This window comes from Cucumis melo, chromosome 2 (assembly GCF_025177605.1).
Source record: "Cucumis melo cultivar AY chromosome 2, USDA_Cmelo_AY_1.0, whole genome shotgun sequence".
In the NCBI taxonomy this organism is placed as follows: domain Eukaryota; kingdom Viridiplantae; phylum Streptophyta; class Magnoliopsida; order Cucurbitales; family Cucurbitaceae; genus Cucumis; species Cucumis melo.
In genome coordinates this window covers 3,805,900-3,824,793 of record NC_066858.1, presented here as the reverse complement: position 1 = coordinate 3,824,793, position 18,894 = coordinate 3,805,900, and the positions used below count along the sequence as shown (strand labels likewise).

Sequence of the window (18,894 nt, the reverse complement as noted above, 5' to 3'; positions counted from 1 at the left end):
CTTGCAATTCGTGAAGCTAGTAGAGAATGTGTATGGTTGAGGTCAATGACTCATCATATTCGAGAAACATGTGGTTTATCTTTCAGTAAAAATTTACCAACAATATTATTTGAAGATAATACCGCATGTATAGCACAAATCAAAGGAGGGTATATAAAAGGAGATAAAACAAAGCATATCTCACTAAAACTTTTTTATACGCATGACCTTAAAGAAAATGGTAATATCAGTGTTCAACAAATTTCTTCAAAAGACAACTTGGCGGACTTATTCACAAAAGCATTACCCACATCAACATTTGAAAAGCTAGTGCACAACATTGGAATGCGACGACTTACTCAAGTGATGTATCCATAAGGGGGAGTAGAAATATTGCCCTTAAGGAATAGGAATACTGCACTTTTTTACCTTGACTATGATTTTTTTTATTGGGTTTTCCTAGCAAGGTTTTTAATAAGGCAGTTATTAATATATAAAAATGATGTACTCTTTTTCCTTCACTAGGATTTTTTCCCATCGGTTTTTTTTCTAGTAAGGTTTTAACAAGACATTTATTTTATATAATATGGATATCTAAGGGGGAGTATTGTAAATATAGTGATATATTATAAATGTAGATATCCATAACCTACATAGGTTACAATTTTCATATAACTCTAACATTCAATTTCATATGAATTTCATAATATAACCTATACCATGATATGTCCTATAAATAGAGGAGTGTGGTGTCTTTGTAAGACAAACCACAATTGAGTTCAATTTTCTTCTCTTCTCCCTCTCTTCTCTATTCTTCTTTTGTGTCCTTGTATTGTTCTTATTTAGTTTTTAGTTCTTTATTTCATAACAGAATCCAAAATCATTTTTTGTCATTAAATATTGGCAAAAGAAAATTGAATGGTGGAGATTTAATCTAAACTAGACACTAGAGACACAAACAATAAATAATATAAAAATATATATCTTTCTAAAATCATTTATTTTAAAACCCAACAAAAATAAGTCTAACAACTTTTAAAAAGAAAAATTATCAAAAATAAAGCATTTGACAAAATATTTGAAAAATCATGTGTAATAAATTGTCTTTTAGTGATTTTGTTGAGGTGTAAGTAGTTTATTAAAGTTTTTATTTTTAAATAGCCCCCTTTTAAAAATGAGCCGTTAGATATAAAGATATAAAATAATATAAAATTTATTTTCTTTTTATAATAATATAAAATTAATTTCCTTTTTATAATAATATTGATTTATTTTTCTTTTTAGCGTTTAGGGTTCATGGTCTAATCAGTAACATATGATAACCAATTAAAATGACTTTTGGCATTTTTTAAAAAGCTTTTGGTATATAATTTGTTCTCAAGAGATTTCGTGTCTAAGTAATAAATAGTCATATAAAATGAACCAATCTAATTAATTTATAAAGTTTTCAATTGTTTGTACTTGACCTAATCCAAAAAAGTTGATAATCTAATTCAAAACGTACAAATTGAGTTGAATCGATTGAGTTCTTTCGGCCACTAAGTTTTTTTTTTAAGATGCCCCTAAAAACATATATATCCTAACAAAATATAAGAATAAAGTTTTATGTGACAAAAAAAAAAAAAAAGAAGACACATCACATGCAGATATTCTACCAACTTAAATACAAAAAAAGTCATTGGAAGAGAGTGAAATAAATAAATAAATAAATAGAAGTAGAGGGGCTTATTTGCAAATACAAATGGTTAAGGTTCCACATGAAAAACATTTAATTTATCTAAAAGAGATCACGGATTAGCCAAAAAGATTATAGATCCAAGAAGAGTGTTGCCTAATTAGATCACGGGTTCTTAAAAAGCAATATATACCAACTTTATTTATTTATATATATATATATATATATATATATATATATATATATATATATATATATATATATATATGCTTGTGTGTTGAAATTGATGCTACCCTCGTAATCAAACAAAATCAAATAAGACAAAAAAAAAAAAAAAAAAGAGTCTCGTTTTTTTTTAAGTTTTGAAAATAAAAATTCATGTCACTACATTTTCTAAATTGCAAAAGTAGCAAATTTAAAAGTGGATAATCCTGTGATAGCCCTTTGATAGTCATCTTATTTGTCATATTCGCAATATACAAAAAAGAAAATGTGCTATTAGCTGTTTTTTTCTAAATTTTTTTGTTATCTCATACAATTTTTCCAAAATATTACCTTATATTTGTAACTTTAAATGACTTTTTGTAGTTCTGGTAAAATAAGTTAAAAAAATAGGTGCAAATCCTCTACATGTTAGCTTTCCAAAACAAATGTCAAAACGTTAATATACACCTGATAATATATTCGATACACACTATTGATATACACTTATACATTTTATCACTAAAAAGTATCATATATGCGGAATGGAAAAATGTACGACACATTTTAAATACCATATTCTAAATCGTTACCTATTGCAATTTCTCAACTTTAAATATGTCTAATAACATTTGATTTTAGAAAATTTAAGCTTATAAATATTACTTTATATATTGATTTCAATATTTTTTTTCTATACATTTTACGAGCATTCAAAATCCAAGTTGTTCAATCATTATGTATGTTAACTTCGTATCTTCTAATGTTGTCCTTTTAATATTAATATGAACTTTTAAGTTTTGAGCTTATATAATTTTAAAGGGAAGAATACAATGGTTTCTTTTTTAAATTATTAATCAAAATTAGAATTCTTTGATGGGTTTCGATTAGGAAAAAAAGATGTAACTAGATAAGGGGCTGTTTGGATCGTAAAGTTAAAAGGTCCTGTTCGGTAACAATGTTTTTTGCTTTTAGAAATTAAGCTTGTTTTTCTAATTTTTTCTTACAATGTTTTGCATCTTTCTTATGTAAATGAGTACGAAGTCTTAACCAAAATGGTTATCCTGACCTTAATTATTTCTTTATTTGTTTTGATAAACTTCCAAATGCAACTCTAGAAGTTGTTATAAGATCATCCAAAATAAAAGCTAATTCTCTTACGAAAGTTCTCGATTTAACCTTATTTTTTATTGTTTTCACACTTCATAGCCTTTTTTTTTCGTCTATGATTATTCACGTATTCCAATATTTATATGATTTTCAAATCACATGTTTGAATATAGTAATTTTGTTTTTTTCTATCCTTTTATTTTTGTAGGAAATATGTTAAAGATATCGTTCTCTCGAATGTAATATGCAGGTGATATAACACTTTTTTTCTTTACGGAAAAAATAGTTTTATAAATTTTTCATAATGTCAATTTAGATTTATGTGATTTTAAAAGTTGCATAATTAAACCGTTTTTTCCCTTTAATTTAAAGCATTTGGTTCAGTCAAATCTTAATTACAATTGTTTTTTATTTTGGTTAATGTATTGAATTTCTTTTTAACGTGGTAATAAACAAATGTTTTTATTTAATTTTTTTAGTTGAGGATTGTTGATGCAAAAAAATTTAGTTTAGAAAAAGCACATCTGACATTTGCGTGACAACAACGATAAATTTATAATTTGGGAGAACTATAACCTACAAAACAAAAGAAAATGACACTGATGTCTAAAACAATGAAAAAACTAAATAATAGAAAAAAAAGTCTAAGTTCTTAAAACAAGTTTAAGATTTTATTTCCCAACTTAAGATACATCGTAATATCGTATGAAAATATAATAATATATTTATAGGAAAAATGAGAAAGATATTACGGTTCATTAGATAAATTTATTTTACATTCTTATCTTTTTTTGACCCACAACACGTCAGGTAAGAATAAATGAAAAATATAAATATTTTTCTATGTGAAAAGGTAAAAGACATAAAAAAAATTTAAAAAAATAAATTGAATTTTGAAAATCATAATTTAAAACTAAACCAAAGTAAATGAAATTAAAACTTTTAAAATCTATACCTAAAAAAATATTACACATGGGAAGATTCCCTATTTCCCATTACAAACCTACAAATTCCTATGATTTCCCAATACAAAACAAAAAAAGAAAAGAAAAAGAGAGAGACCCCTAAACAACAAAAGTCCCCAACAAACTCTCACAAGCTTTTCTTTTACTTTTCCTTTTTCTTTGCCTTTACCTTTTCTTTTCTTTATCAAATATCTTTTTAAATTACAAATTTACATTTTATAATTTTTCTACGACATAATCAAAATGTCGATCCATATTTTATTTATTCGAAGAAAGTTAAAATTTAGTTCTTTGATTTTAAAAGTTAGACTTTAGTTCTTATAATTTTATTAAACTACAAGAACTTATTTAATGTTAAATTTACTGGTCTCCATGACATAGAGAAAGTTAAATTTTAGTGTCATGGTTTCATAACACTTTTCTTAAATAGTCCATAAGGTAGAGAGTACTTACGAAAGATTTTATAAGAACATAGATATTATTTATAAGATTTTATATCAAACTTTAAGATTAAATTCCAGCTCTCCAAAACAATAGCGACAAAAACAAAAAAAAAGAACGCTAAGACAGACTATCATTTCATAAGAAGACACACTATCCTTTCACATGATAAAATGGCTAATTGATAAATGCAAAGAATCACTTGTCTCTCCCCTCTCTACCATCAACCCATTCCCTCTCTTTTCAACACCTTTGTTTCTCACCTTCTTTCTTCCCCTTCAAGTTCAGTGTTAAAGTGACGGTCCAAATCACATAACACCAAAAAAGGAGCAACCCCATCATCCCATCTTCCTCTCTTTTTCTCTTCACCATTTCCATGGCTTCTAATTTAGCAACTTTCTCTTTCATCTGCAACTTCCTTCTCCTTCTAGCTTCTTTTGCTGCCTCAAACATAGACCAAGACAGAACAGAGTGCTCGGACCAACTCATCGGCCTCGCCCCATGCTTGCCGTATGTCAGCGGTGATGCCAAGACACCAACCATTGATTGCTGCAGTGGATTGAAGCAGGTGGTGCAGAAGAGCAAGAAGTGTCTATGTGTCCTTATTAAAGACAAAGATGACCCTAATCTTGGCCTTAAAATCAATGGCTCCCTTGCTTTGGCCCTCCCTCATGCCTGCCATGCCCCTGCCAACATCACTGAGTGCATCTGTGAGCAAACTAATCCCTTGCCTTTTTCTCTTTCACTCTCTGTTTTGTTATACCAATGATATTTCATAAACTCTTTGTATACTAGAAAAAATTGGAGCTTAACGAATTCATGTTGTCTCCCTTAGTTTCAAGAGTAGTTGTCTCTAAGTACAGAAGAAATTACATTTCTTATGGAAGCAACGCATCGTTTACCAAGGAAATTAAATTTCATAGATGATAGAAGAAAAGTGGAGATGAAAAACAAGTAGTTCCAATTTGAAGAAGAGACTATGTATAGACTAATTTATCATCGTCCCAATACTCGTGTCTCTTCTTGATGTCTGGTTAATATTTTTCACTTGGGCATTTTTCTCAAACATTTATATGTACACAAGTTTCATGGCCATTCACTTGTATTTCTCAGTTGGGCGTTGTGTCAAACACCTTGAGTGCTTCTGTTCCATGTACACAAATTTCTTGGATTTTCTCCTATTTCTCGTCTGGGGATTTTGTCAAACACCTAAGCTTCTGGGCATTTAACATTGTGTTTTGGATATGGTTTTTCAGCTCTTTTGCACTTATCACCAAATTCAACAGAAGCAAAGATATTCAAAGAATCTAATCCCACCAGTGAACCAAGCAGTTCTCCAGATACCAAAGGTAAAAACCAAATTTCTAAACTCTATCTAACTTAAAAGAAAGTATTATTCATTATTACCTTAGTGTGAGTAAATTTTGATTTACAGTTCATGGGAGTTCGTCCGCTGCAAACGAGAAAAGCGACGGTGGAATGGGGAAGAGATGGATTGGAGGAACAGAGATGATTATGAAGATTTTGCTAGGATTCTTCATTCTATCGCATCTTAATCTAATGTTCATCTAAATATAGCAGAACGAAACTGTTTGTAATTTATGAGGGTTTCTTGATTCATCCTGCAATATGTTGTGCCAGTTTTCTTATATTGTTTAGAACAGAACATAAGAGGAATTTCAAGTTTTTTCTTTCCCTTCAAGTTTCCATGGAACCTTAATTGTATACAAATTCTATCATTTCTAGAATGTGTTTTACATACCTTTTTACCCAAATCTTCAAGTGCACGTAGAAAAGCAGTCTCACTCGATTTTCTTTTTTTTCACTCACAAATCACTACTCTCTCTTGCAACCATAAAAGTCAGTATCGCTCTCGCTCAACTTTAGTGTTTGTGGCTCGTTGCGGCTAAATCATGACCTTCCTTCCACATGCACCATGACCTTCCTCTTTAAAGGAAGGATCATGAGGATTAAAAACATTCACAACACATGCTCGAAAATGGGCAACAAAATTACATGAACGATTACCATATAACTAAAAGAATTCTCACCAAAACACTTACAAGTACAATAGTTGCACACTACATTCTATGTTTCATAGAGATCAAAGTTGATTTTTGAAGTATAATAAATAACAATTTAGTTATTATACTTTAAACTTTGTTACTAATATTTGATCTATATTGTAAAGGTTTTTTCATTAAAATTAAATGTCGACTTTTATTACTTAATAATTTTGTAACGACCAAACTCTTTATACTAAGCTGAGGTCATTACTAAAAAGAAATAACAAAAGACACTGTTTTTTTTAACGGAGGGAAGACTAAATTTTCATTAAAAACAGAATGCTGAAACACTGATACATAGACGTGGAAGCAAAACTGAGTCCCCATATGACATGTCACGGATCCTTCTCTGTCGCTTGCTAGCTTTCCTCTACCTTTACCTTTGCCTGAAATATTAAACATAGAAAGAGTGAGTATAAACAAATACTCAGTAAAGAACCTACTACTAGTTCCGCTAGGTGTCTGTTAACTTCCCATTAGAGTCCTGTAAAGAAGTACAACTGAACTGGCACGTTCCCGAACACGTGCAATCTGTGATCCCGTAGGAACAAATCTGGTCTTCGATGAACCCAAAGGAACACCTAGGACAATCTGGTCTTTAGTGTACCCGAAGGAAACACTAAAACAATCGGGATGCAAGTGATCTCGTCGAATCACTCGAATCATGTCTATGTCAATGTCAATGTCAGACTGGTGGTCCCGTCGGACTACGCAGTCCTAAAAAGGTGATGATCTCGAAGGACACCCATGTGGGTACGACTCTAATAGACAAAGTTAACAGAAGACTCTATCCATAGCATGTAACATGTCATAACATCACTGTAAATATGACATGAATATTAATCTTAACGTCCTTAATCATGTGATTAATATATCATGCATCAACATAAACATCAACATTCGTCAACAACATACTACCTGTCATCATCATCAACATACTACTAGTCATAACATAACATCAGTCATCATCATCAACATAGTACTAGTCATAACATAACATCAGTCATCATCATTAACATACTACTAGTCATAACATAACATCAGTCATCATCATCAACATACTACTAGTCATAACATAATATCAGTCATCATCATCAAACATCAATATAATGACAATCATTATTAATAGCATCAAGTTATGCACTTTAGCTACCATCAATGCATAACCATAGTTACATGCAGTCTCTTATATTTAATTCGAAGGTCTAGTAGGAGAATCTCTTACCTGGAGATTTTAGCCAAACAAAGTACTCCATAGCAGACAGCAAAAATTCTTTAATTAACTTGATCCTAATCATAAAAGGAAATTTCAGTATCTTAATTAATGAAATTAGCAATTGGCTAACATCCAAAATTCTCCCAAATTAATTAACTTTCTAAAAAAAAAGGTTGAAACAAATTCAACCTTGATTGGAAAAAATCCAAAATTTAAATCTTAAAAAATTAGCCAATTGAACATAAAAAAAAAAACCCCAAATAGATCCAAAATTAAAGTAACAAAATATTAATTTAATTTCATTGGCTTACAAAGGTTACTCAGATGGAGGTTGAAAAATATTCTTATCCTTGGAAAATTTCATCACTTTAAATCCTCAAGCTTCCAAAAAGACCAATCTTAATTACAACTGGTAAGGCGGCGCCAGCAGACGGTTATCTTAGAGAAGAAGATGAAGAACCTTTTTCTTTTAATTTTAAATAGAAATAAGCATTGAATCCTACACTAGTATACATTGGATTAAAAGCATCCTCTCTTTCAATCGACGCCATTGTCGAACGTTCTGGAACAGGTCGGCGATGCTCTTTCGAGAAAAATGTGAAATTAGACGGATCTCTGAATCTCGCGTCGGAAATGAACCGGAAGATTTAGAGAAAGATGAAAAGGACAACGATGGAAGAGATAGAGATGTGGTTTATGCGTCGTTTCCATGCCCTCGCCGCCAAAAAATGCTTTCATTCTGACAAGATGTAGATTTACACCAAATCGCTCGTCGTTTAACGATAACCGATACCAGAGTTCTTTGATTACAAGTGACGGAACTATTGAAGAAGAAGAGAAAATAGAGAGCGGAGGTGATTCGACCCTAAACCCTAAAGTGAGATTGAGAAGAGAGGGAAGAAAGACGTGAGAGAGTGAACTAAGGGCTGAGAAGAAATCGAGAAATAGGAAGAGCAAATGAGTTTTAACGTGTCTTCTAATTTTATTGATTTAATTTAACAAAATTAAAAATAATTAAAGAAATTAACTATAGCTTTAATGTCGGAAAGCTCCCTCTTTGATGTCGGTTTAAAACCGACATTAAACATCCACGTTTTGAAAAACGACATTAAAGATCCGTTTTCATTTTTTCCAACCGACATCAAAGCCCATATTTCTTGTAGTGCACATTTGTGTAATTGATATATTTGTAACAATGAACCTGAAGTTCATTGATCCAAATATAATTTTATTTGACATGAGAGTCATTTTGGGTCAATAATGAAATTAATGTATGATTGAAAATATACATTGACATCTATTGAAGAACTAGAAGATTCTTTCATGTAATAAATTGTTAAGGTCTCTTATTGTAACGCCCCAAAACTTCGAGGTAATTTCTTAACATTATTCATCTCATGTTTTTAAGATTTTCTTTTGGTGGGGTGCATGTTATTTGTTTTGATGAGAAAGAGAAAAGAGAAAGAAAGGATAATAATAATATAATATAATATAATTATATTTTATTATATATTATTATTATTAGTAGTAGTACTAGTATTTTTAAAAGAACCCTCTCACACATGCCCTTCCTATCTCTTTCGTCTTCTTCTTTTTCGTAACCCATCGACACGCCTCACCCCCATTTTTGATCTTCTCCTTTCGATGTCGACGACGTCACCATGGTTCTTCCTCCCCGTCCGTTGTCAGCTCAAGCCGTCAGCCCGAGCCGCTCCTTCTTTCGTCTGCCATCTCCTCCATGCGCGATGCTAGATCTGAAGCAAAGCAGATGGTGTTCGGTCCGATAGGTCTTGTTAGCAGATGCTCCGGCCGCCATGCATCTCTTCGTCCACAAAAGCAACCACTAGTCGTCGTTTTCGTCCGCACATCCAGTTCGCCGCTGCCTGTCGAATTTTAGAACTCACTGCCTTATACTCGTCATTAGATTTAGTTTGTGTGTAGCTTTTACTCATTGTAAGTCTTGTAGTAAGGACAAATCCTGGATTATTTTGATTGTTATGTTTCATATCTTTTTTTTTTCGAGTTGCAAGTGTTGGATTAATTAGTTGGTTTGTTTATTGATCCTTGAAGGTGTCGTTGGGTTATAACGCTCGAATACCTTAAGTTCCAACCAGTTTTGTTGGAGTTCGATTCTCCATTTTGCTTGGGTAAGTTGTAGAAATTTGGAATTGGGTGTTTTGGTTGAGTGACTTGGCTTATCATAGTATTTGAACCCTTATATCTATATTTAGGTGGATTCATTGAACTTTGATTTAAGCAAGGATTTTTTGCTATCTCGAGGTAAGGGATTTTCTACTAGTGAACTCAATTTGAGATTTAAGACGTAGTGACAGATATGAAAGTTATATTAATGATTGTGTTGGATTGATTGTTATGTGTTTATATAGAAAGCATTACTTGTATACACTTTTGACTGATTACAGACGACCTGACTATTATGTATAGTTTATTTTTATATTGATGGATCGTGGTGTTGAAGAAGTATGGATGACTGTTATGTATAGTTTATTTTTATATTGATGCATGAATCGTGCTGTTGAAGAAGTATGGATGACTGTTACGTATAGTTTATTTTTATATTGATGGATCGTGCTGTTGAAGAAGTATGGATGACTGTTATGTATAGTTTACTTTTATATTGATGGGTCGTGTTGTTGAAGAAGTATGGATGACTGTTATGGTATAGTTCATTTTTATATTGATGGGTTGTGCTATTGAAGAAGTATGGAGGTCTGGATTGTTAAGTGTAGTTTGTATATACTGATGGACTGTGGTGTTGAATGAATTTAGATGATCCGAATGTCAGGTGTAGTTACATAGTGATGGTTTGTACATTTGACTGAATTCAGATATAAGTATATTAACGAATGTTATTGTTGACTGAATTTAAACTATTGACTGGTTATGCGTTGAAATGAAGCTGTTGGTTTGAAATGTATCTCTTAGATGTGACTGTCATGGACTGTTTAGGATGGACTGAGGGATAACTGTTAGCTTTATCTATTACAAAAACAAAAAATGAATCTCAAGTCTCCTCCCTATTTTCTCTCAACTCACCCAATTTTTCTCTCCCACGTTTTTTTTTCGTCTTCCTCTTCACAAATCTGCCAACATTTTCCACTCTCAAAAGCACCATCCTGCCTTCTTCTCAGCACTCTAAAAAAACTACCATCTCACTGTCCTATAAAAATAAATGAGGATTTATTTTGAGAGGTAGGTTAAGGGGAGATCAATTGAAATGTTAAAAGAAAAGCGAAGAAGTTATTCTGCTAATTTGGTCTTCAAAGTAGGTTTTTCTTTTTTCTTCCTTTCCCTTTTGAAACTGTGATCAATTATAATGTGGATTTTTTTCAATTTTTTTTGTTTTAAATTCGTTGAATTGATTTTATATTGCCTTTAATTTTGTTAAGTTAGGCCAATTGAATGAATTGTTGCATCAAATTACTCCTTAATATGATTTGTGGCGACTCCAACTCCTCAGTCATTTAATCTTTAATAAATAAAAGGTTCGGAGTCACCACCAATCATATTAAAGTGTGATTGGTGACAAAAAATGTAACAATGTCAATTGGTCTAAACCTAACAAAATTAAAAAGTAAAGTAGAGCAGAGGTGAAATTTGATGCATCAATACGTTCAAATGGCCTAAATCTAACAAAATTGAAACACAGTAAAGTGCATAGAAAAATTTGATGCAACAATACATTCAAATAGTCTAAACCTAACAAAATTAAAACATCCTAAACCTAACAAAATTAAGACAAAGCATAGGAAAAATTTGATGCAACAATACATTCAAATGACATAAACCTAACAAAATTAGAACACCCTAAACCTAACAAAGTAAAGTAAAGCAAAGCAAAGGCAAAATTTGATGCAACAATACATTCAATTGGTCTAACCTAACAAAACTAAAGGCACTATAAAATCAATTCCACGGATTAAAAACAAAAATAAATTTGAAAAAAATCCACATTATAATTGATCACAGTCTCAAAAGGGAAAGGAAGAAAAAAAAAACTTACCTTTGAAGACCAAATTGGTAGAATAGTTTATTTTCTTTTCTTTTAACCCTTCAATTTGATCTCCCCTTCTAACGTACCTCCCAAAATAAATCCTCTTTTGTTTTTATAGGGCAACGAGATGATAGTTTTTTTTAGCATGCTGAGAAGAAGGCAGGATCATGCTTTTGAGAGTGGAGAAGGTGGGGAGATTCGTGAAGAGGAAGAGGAAAAAAAATTGTGAGAGAGAAAAATTGGGTGAGTTGAGAGAAAATTAATGGGAATGAGACGTGATATTAATTCTTTGTTTTTGCTTTTTTTTGTAATTTTTTAAACAAAATTAAATTCAAATTCAAATCAACTTCCTTTAATAATAAAATAAAATAAAATAAATAAAGTAAAATGGAGTAATAAAATAAAAAGGTAAATAAATAAATATAAAAAATAAAAATAAAGGACAAAATATGGTATCTACAGCTTGCCCCCCTTTGTCCATTCTGAAAATATTTAAAGGTGAACAAAGGAAATAGATCAAATATTTGAGCCAAATTTTTATTTTTTAGAGAAAAAACTGAAAAAAAAAACTATCAACCTTAACTCTAGGGCTAGGTTTGATAATCAAAGGAGCTAATAAACAGGCTTCTGCCTCAGCTTCAGATTTGGGCTCGATTTAACCAAATTTGAAAAAACATCAACCTTAGCTCCAGGACTAGGTTTGATAAATAAAGGGCCTGATAGACAGGCTTCAACCTTAGCTTCAGATCTTGGCTCGATTTAACCAAATTTGAAAAGTCATCAACCTTAGCTCTAGGGCTAGGTTTGATAAATAAAGGGCCTGATAGACAGGCTTCGGCCTCAATTTCAGGTCTAGGCTCGATTTAACCGATTTTGAAAAGACATGAACCTTAGCTCCAGGGCTATGTTTGATAAAAAGTGGACTTGCCTTACTGTTGTACCGGATAAAAATAAAATATTATGATTTTCAAAGAAATAAATTGTTCACTACTCCATTTTACCAATCTTGTTAACAATTGATAACATGGTCACCGGATAGAATAAGATACATATATTATGAAAGCTATTTAAGGTGCCAAATTCGCCAATCTTCGTATCAAACAAAGCAAATCAAAATTATATTGCGAAAGACTGCACTATGTTGTAAAGACCCAATGTTGTTTTAGTCTTGGACATCACAAAACGTGAATCCCTTTAGGGACTTCCAATTACGACAACTCACAATCGTAGCAAAAATTGTCGGGACTTGTAGACACCTCTATTTCCTTAAGTCTTATCAAAAGAAAATCATAGGTTTTACTTGGTTTGCAAATACAATAAGTTGTACTGGATCCTGCTAAATAATAAAATGTAGAATAATAGACTGATGGATGATGGGTGTTTACTATAATTTGATAATCTTTAGAAAGGATAAAAGAAAGGATTGACAAATAAACATAAGTTTGATAAATATAAAAAGAAATGACAAAAAAAATGATAATGATGTTTGGAATAGGAGTACAAAGAGAGGAGGTGAGAGAAAATTTACACATATGGAAATAACATTCTAAGAACTAAATGTAAGTTTCCTAGAAATACCCTTGACTTTTTTCAATACTACAAAACCCTCTAAGAAAAGGTCTTATGCATAATATCTTCGAATATAATTTGAATTCACAGGATTTTTTAACTCAACGCCATCCATATTAGTCAAAAGTAAAGCTTCTCTTGAAAAAGCTTTTTTCACTATGTTCGGATCTTCATAATTAGGAGTCCTCGATGATCCTTTTGAAAAGGAATTATTCTTTTTAACACCAAGTCTCTCTCTCGAAAGCTTGGAGGGTGCACTTTCTTATTGTATGCTCGCATTAGTCTTCTTTGGTAAAGTTGCCCATGACTTAAAGCAGTCAACCATTTTTCTTCAACGAAATTCAACTCCTCATAACGACCTCGTATCCATTCAGTTTCATCTAACTTAGCTTCCATGAGAACTCTCGATAAAGGTATCTCAACTACTAAAGGTAAGATAACTTCCATACAATAAACTAAATAAAATGGTGTTGCCCCTGTTGAAGTACGAATTGACGTGCAATATCCATGCAGTGCAAACGCTAGCATTTCATGCCAATCTTTGTATGTTCTTGTCATTTTCTCAATAATTCTTTTAATATTTTTGTTAGCTCCCTCAACTGCCTCATTCATCTTTTGGCGATATGGAGTTGAATTTCAATGGTTGATCTTAAACTGCTCACAAAGTTCATCCATCATTTTGTTATTAAGGTTCTTAACATTATCCGAAATAATACCCTTTATGAGAGCATAACGATAGATCAACTCTTTCTTGATAAACTTGAGCACTATTCCCCTTGTAACATTACAATAAGTTGCTGCCTCTGTCCATTCAGTGAAGTAATCAATGGCCGCAAGAAAACGATGGCCATTTGAGGCTTTGGGATCAATGGGTCCAATAACATCCATTCCTCACAAAGAAAATGACCAGGGTGCTAACAAGACATGCAATGGAGATGCTGCTGCATGATCTTATCCATATAAATTTGACACTTTTTACATTCCCTTGCATATTTTATGCAGTCTAATTTCATCGTTGTCCAATAAAAACCAAATCTCAGTATTTTTCTAGTCATCATATGACTGTTAGCATGTGTTCTACATATTCCTTCATGAATTTCTGTCATAATTTGTTTTGCTTCCTCCTCATCAACACACCGAAGAAGCACCATATCGTGGTTTCTTTTATAAAGAACTTCGCCACTTAAGAAAAAGTTTATGGCCAACCTCCTTGTTGTGCATTTTTCATTCTCTGAAGCTTCATATGGATATCCTTTACACTTTATGTACTGCTTAATGTCAAGATTCCATGGCTTGTTATCATTTCCAACATTCATACAATATGCTGCCCATCTCGCTTTGTAATTTAGATATGATGAAGTTCAAATTCAAGATTAAGATCAAACATCATTATAAGGGTGGCTAATGTATCTGTCATTCAATTGTCTTCCCTATGAACATAGTCAAATGAGATTTTCTCAAAATTTTGAGATAATTTTGTAACGTATTGGCTATAAGGCACCAATTTAGCATCTTTTGTTTCCCATTCTTCCTTGACTCGATGTATTACTAACATTGAGTCACCCAAAACTTTCAACTTTTAAATACTCATGTCACATGCTACTTGAAGTCCCATAATGCAAGCTTCATATTCAGCGATATTGTGAGTGCATTCAAAACATAACTTGGCTATTAAGGGGAAGACCTTTCCTTCTAGAGAAATTAGTACAACTCCAATCCCATGTCCCAACTCATTTGAGGCACCATCAAACAACATAATTCATGTCTCATGATCTGTAGTATCCTTTTCAACTAGAAATATATTTTCATCTGGGAAATCAACCCTCGTAGGCTTGTAATCTACTACTGGTTGGGTAGCTAAGTGTTCAACAAGTGTGCTTCCCTTTATTGCTTTTTTAGTAACATAAACAATATCATACTCTGACAACAAAACTTGCCATTTTGCAATCCTCCCAGATAATGACGGTTTCTCAAAAATGTATTTTATTGGATCCATTTTTTAAATAAGCCACGTCGTATTGTATAACATATATTGCCTCAAAAGATGAGCGGTTCATACCAAAGTACAACAAGTTTGCTCTAACATTGAGTATCTAGACTCATAATCGATGAACTTTTTGCTTAAATAATAAATGATATGTTCTTCACTACAGGAAAAAAGGTCTACGATAGCTAACGAAAAATGCTATCATAGACATTTTATAGCGTTTAACAAAAAGTCGTGTCAGCCCACGTTATTAAAAGTCTGGATTTTTAATAGTGTTTTTCCAAAGCTATAAAAAGTGTGCATTTTTATAGCGTTTTATGTAGGTTATGAATACAACTTTGTAATAGCGATTTTCTATTTGTATCATTTATGATAGTGTTTTCTTGAAGCTATGAAAATGTTTTTATAGTGTGTTGCGAAAGCTATGAAAAGTGTGCATTTTGATAGCATTTCTTGTATGTATATTATTTATGATAGCATTTGCTTAGAGCTATGAAAAACATTTTATAGCAAGTACAAATTGCTATTTATTGTTTATAATAGCATTTTTTTAACAAGTTTAAACGTTTAATCATACCTTTAGATAAAAGCTTTAATAAAGTAGGATTTTCACATAGTTTATCTATAATAAACTTTTCTAAATATCAATATTCCATTCCCAACATCAAAATATATCAATATTCCATTTCCAACATCAAAATATAAAATCATCCCACTTATGTGAAGAAAGTATATTTCAAATCCTATGGTTCATGACTCATATATAAAAAGTCAAGTAACAAAAAATATCCTTACATATTGCCCTGCACAAAACAAAATACAACTCAAAAGATTTATAATGCCCTGCACAAAATGCTATTTCTATGGTTAAGTATTCACACAAAAGATAGTCACTAATATATCATCTAATCCAACACGATGATCAACCTATACTATCCATTAGTTACAAAAAGGTTAAGGCTTTGTACAATTCTTGGTCATGACATTCTTGGACTTTGTACAATTGTTCTTTCATCAACTTACAAAAAATTGTGAACAAAACTAAATGACTAAGTTTATACACAAAGATTTTAGTTGAAAAAGTGAGCTAGAAGTTAATAGTTAAGAATGTACATACTTAAAATAACTTCGTCAAGAGGTCATGCTACTGTGCTTCCAACAGCATCCTCAATATCTGTCATCTCTGAGTTAGGTCTCCATAAAAATGCATCCGACTTCTTTGGTAAGTCCACCCAAACTCTAACAGCATGAGGATCGAGAGGAACATGGTGAAAAGTAACATTAGGATCATTTAAGGACCATCGACCTTCAGCAACCACCTCTCCTGTACCACCCCAATCTAACAATGTGCACTTGCGGAGAGTATTGTTGTTATTAATACTCTACACCAACAAGGAAATATAAAATGCAATATTAAGCATAATGAGCAAGTTATAAAAATTAGAAATAAAGTATTAGAAATTAACAATTAAAGGATCTTACTGGGGGTGAAGTTCCAATCGGGTTAGTCGCAACATTGTTAACCACTTGATCGTTCGTAGCATTAGAAAATTGGTCGCTTCCATTACCCTAAAGTTAGAAATTATATAAACCTATGTTAAAGTATGCAATGAAACTTCATACTTGTGATTTAAGAAGGCGAGATATTAAAGATCTCATTTGAGTCATTTCAACCTCCATCTTCTCACACTTTTCTTCAAGTTTGGCATAATGGTCATTTTTTTTAGACTAAAGAAAAGTTCGATGTAGTGACTCCAAATCCAAATGCTCTAATATGACCCCGATCAGCACCAAGAACCTTACTTATAGCATCGTTTGTCACATCTTTTGAAGAAGTGTATCCCTTCATTTTCAATTTCATTGATACGCTCCTAAATTACATAAATGCATAAATACAAAAACGTAGTCAATTATTTTTACATTGGCAACTACTAATGTTTCTAAAAAAATCATAATAAACATTAACACATCATAAACTAACAACTAACGAAAACATCTTTAAATGTTTCATTTTCTACAACCCCCCCCCCCCCCCCCACATCTGTAAAGATCTCTAAACTGTTCATACTTATATACACGGCATATATACACAACAATACATTCAATACACAGCATATATACACAAAAATACATTCAATACACGACTTATTCACAGCAAGACATTCAGCTCATATTCACAACATCACAATCAGCTCATATTCACAGAAACACATCTCTTTATATACACAGCAACACATTCTCTCTATATACATAGCAATTCATTCAATACTGCTAGCAACATTAGAGTATTACACAATATTTCATACAGTCTCTCAGCAGTGTATACAACAATTGGTCATGTACCAGCAAATATAATACTATGAAAGACTAAGAAAATAGTGCATAAGAATCATAAGAAAGACTATTAAGAATGGATGACATATATACACAGCAACACATTCAGCTCACATACATAGTAACACATTCAGCTCATATACATAACAACATATTCAATATTTCAAACATTCTCTCTATATACACAACAACACATTCATAACAGAGAAGAATGGTTCCTACATATCCTACACACTTATTTCTTTTCTTTTTTAGGTCCCACAGCTGAATGGTTTCTAACATGAAGCAGAAATCGAGAAAGAAAATGCTATATGTAAAATACAGTGTAAAAAATAGGAAGTGGTTTGCATCTTAAAGGAGATTCATAACAAAGAAGAAAATGGAGCATACTCTAAGTTGATTGAATAGAAGAGTATTTGCAACTTTACTAATGTTTCTGCAACTTCTGAGTTAACGAGAGTTTCATCTTTCTTCCTATGTGCTTTAGTCCATAATGCGACCCTTGTCATTAATGATGAGTTCGTAGAATTTTTTTCTTAAAAAATTACGATGTAGTTAGATATAGTTTTAGATTTAAGAACATCATTATATTTTTACTTTAGAGTAATGAATACCATATCTTCCGCCAGTCGAACATAACCTTTACAGCTACATGTATGTGGAAATTGCCTCTTCTTCATTGATTTGAACTTTGCACTTACAGCCTAATCAAACACAAATGGATTAATCATCAGATATAAATTGTACTTATATGTATCTTTTAAAGGAAATGGCCACATTGACTTACCTTGAACCGTGCACTCTTCTTTTCTTTCAAAAAGTCCATCCAATCTTGCATAGATTGTATATTGGACGACTTCATTTTACTAAGCTCTTCATTGTTGGAGGTTGATTGAATTTGTTTCACCATTCGTGATTTTTCAGCTCTCCACAATCTTCCCATCTTTTAGAAAAAATATCTTCTTTGCCAATCTTCTTTCACATTGTATCTTAACTACAATATTCCAAATAATTCCAAGTATGTATGATTAATAAAACATACTATAATCAATCAAATTATGCAAAATGAAGAAAAAAGGTACTTACTTGAATTGATGTCCATAGGATTTCCTTGTATCTTGTTGACAATTTTCTCTAATCATTTAAAGTCATAGGCACTACCTCTCTCACAAGTAGAAATGAGGACAATCCAATTGAAGTTTCACCAATTGGTTGTCTAAACTGGTTAAAGGTTATATTCACTTTATCGCACTCCTCAATTGCAAGGGTTTTCATCTTTGTAGGACCTCTACGCTTTTTTAGGAGTTGTGTGGGTACAGGTGAACTCGGAGTTGTG

The 18,894-nt window shown here is 31.8% G+C and overlaps 1 protein-coding gene across 1 annotated transcript; it reads left to right on the top strand.

The window, feature by feature from the left end:
- Positions 1–4,485: 4,485 nt before the first annotated feature.
- On the top strand, positions 4,486–6,073 carry LOC103492476 (non-specific lipid transfer protein GPI-anchored 6-like). Its single transcript, XM_008452874.3, has 3 exons — positions 4,486–5,081; positions 5,628–5,720; positions 5,807–6,073. The coding sequence occupies exons 1-3, from the start codon at positions 4,748–4,750 to the stop codon at positions 5,941–5,943; spliced, it is 564 nt and encodes a 187-aa protein (XP_008451096.1). The 5' UTR covers positions 4,486–4,747; the 3' UTR covers positions 5,944–6,073.
- The last annotated feature ends 12,821 nt before the right edge of the window (positions 6,074–18,894 follow it).

Coding starts and splice junctions, on each gene's coding strand:
- LOC103492476 (XM_008452874.3), top strand. CDS start 4,748: ATGGCTTCTAATTTAGCAACTTTCTCTTTCATCTGCAACTTCCTTCTC. Junction 5,082..5,627: donor CAACATCACTGAGTGCATCT/GTGAGCAAACTA, acceptor ATGGTTTTTCAG/CTCTTTTGCACTTATCACCA. Junction 5,721..5,806: donor CAGTTCTCCAGATACCAAAG/GTAAAAACCAAA, acceptor TTTGATTTACAG/TTCATGGGAGTTCGTCCGCT.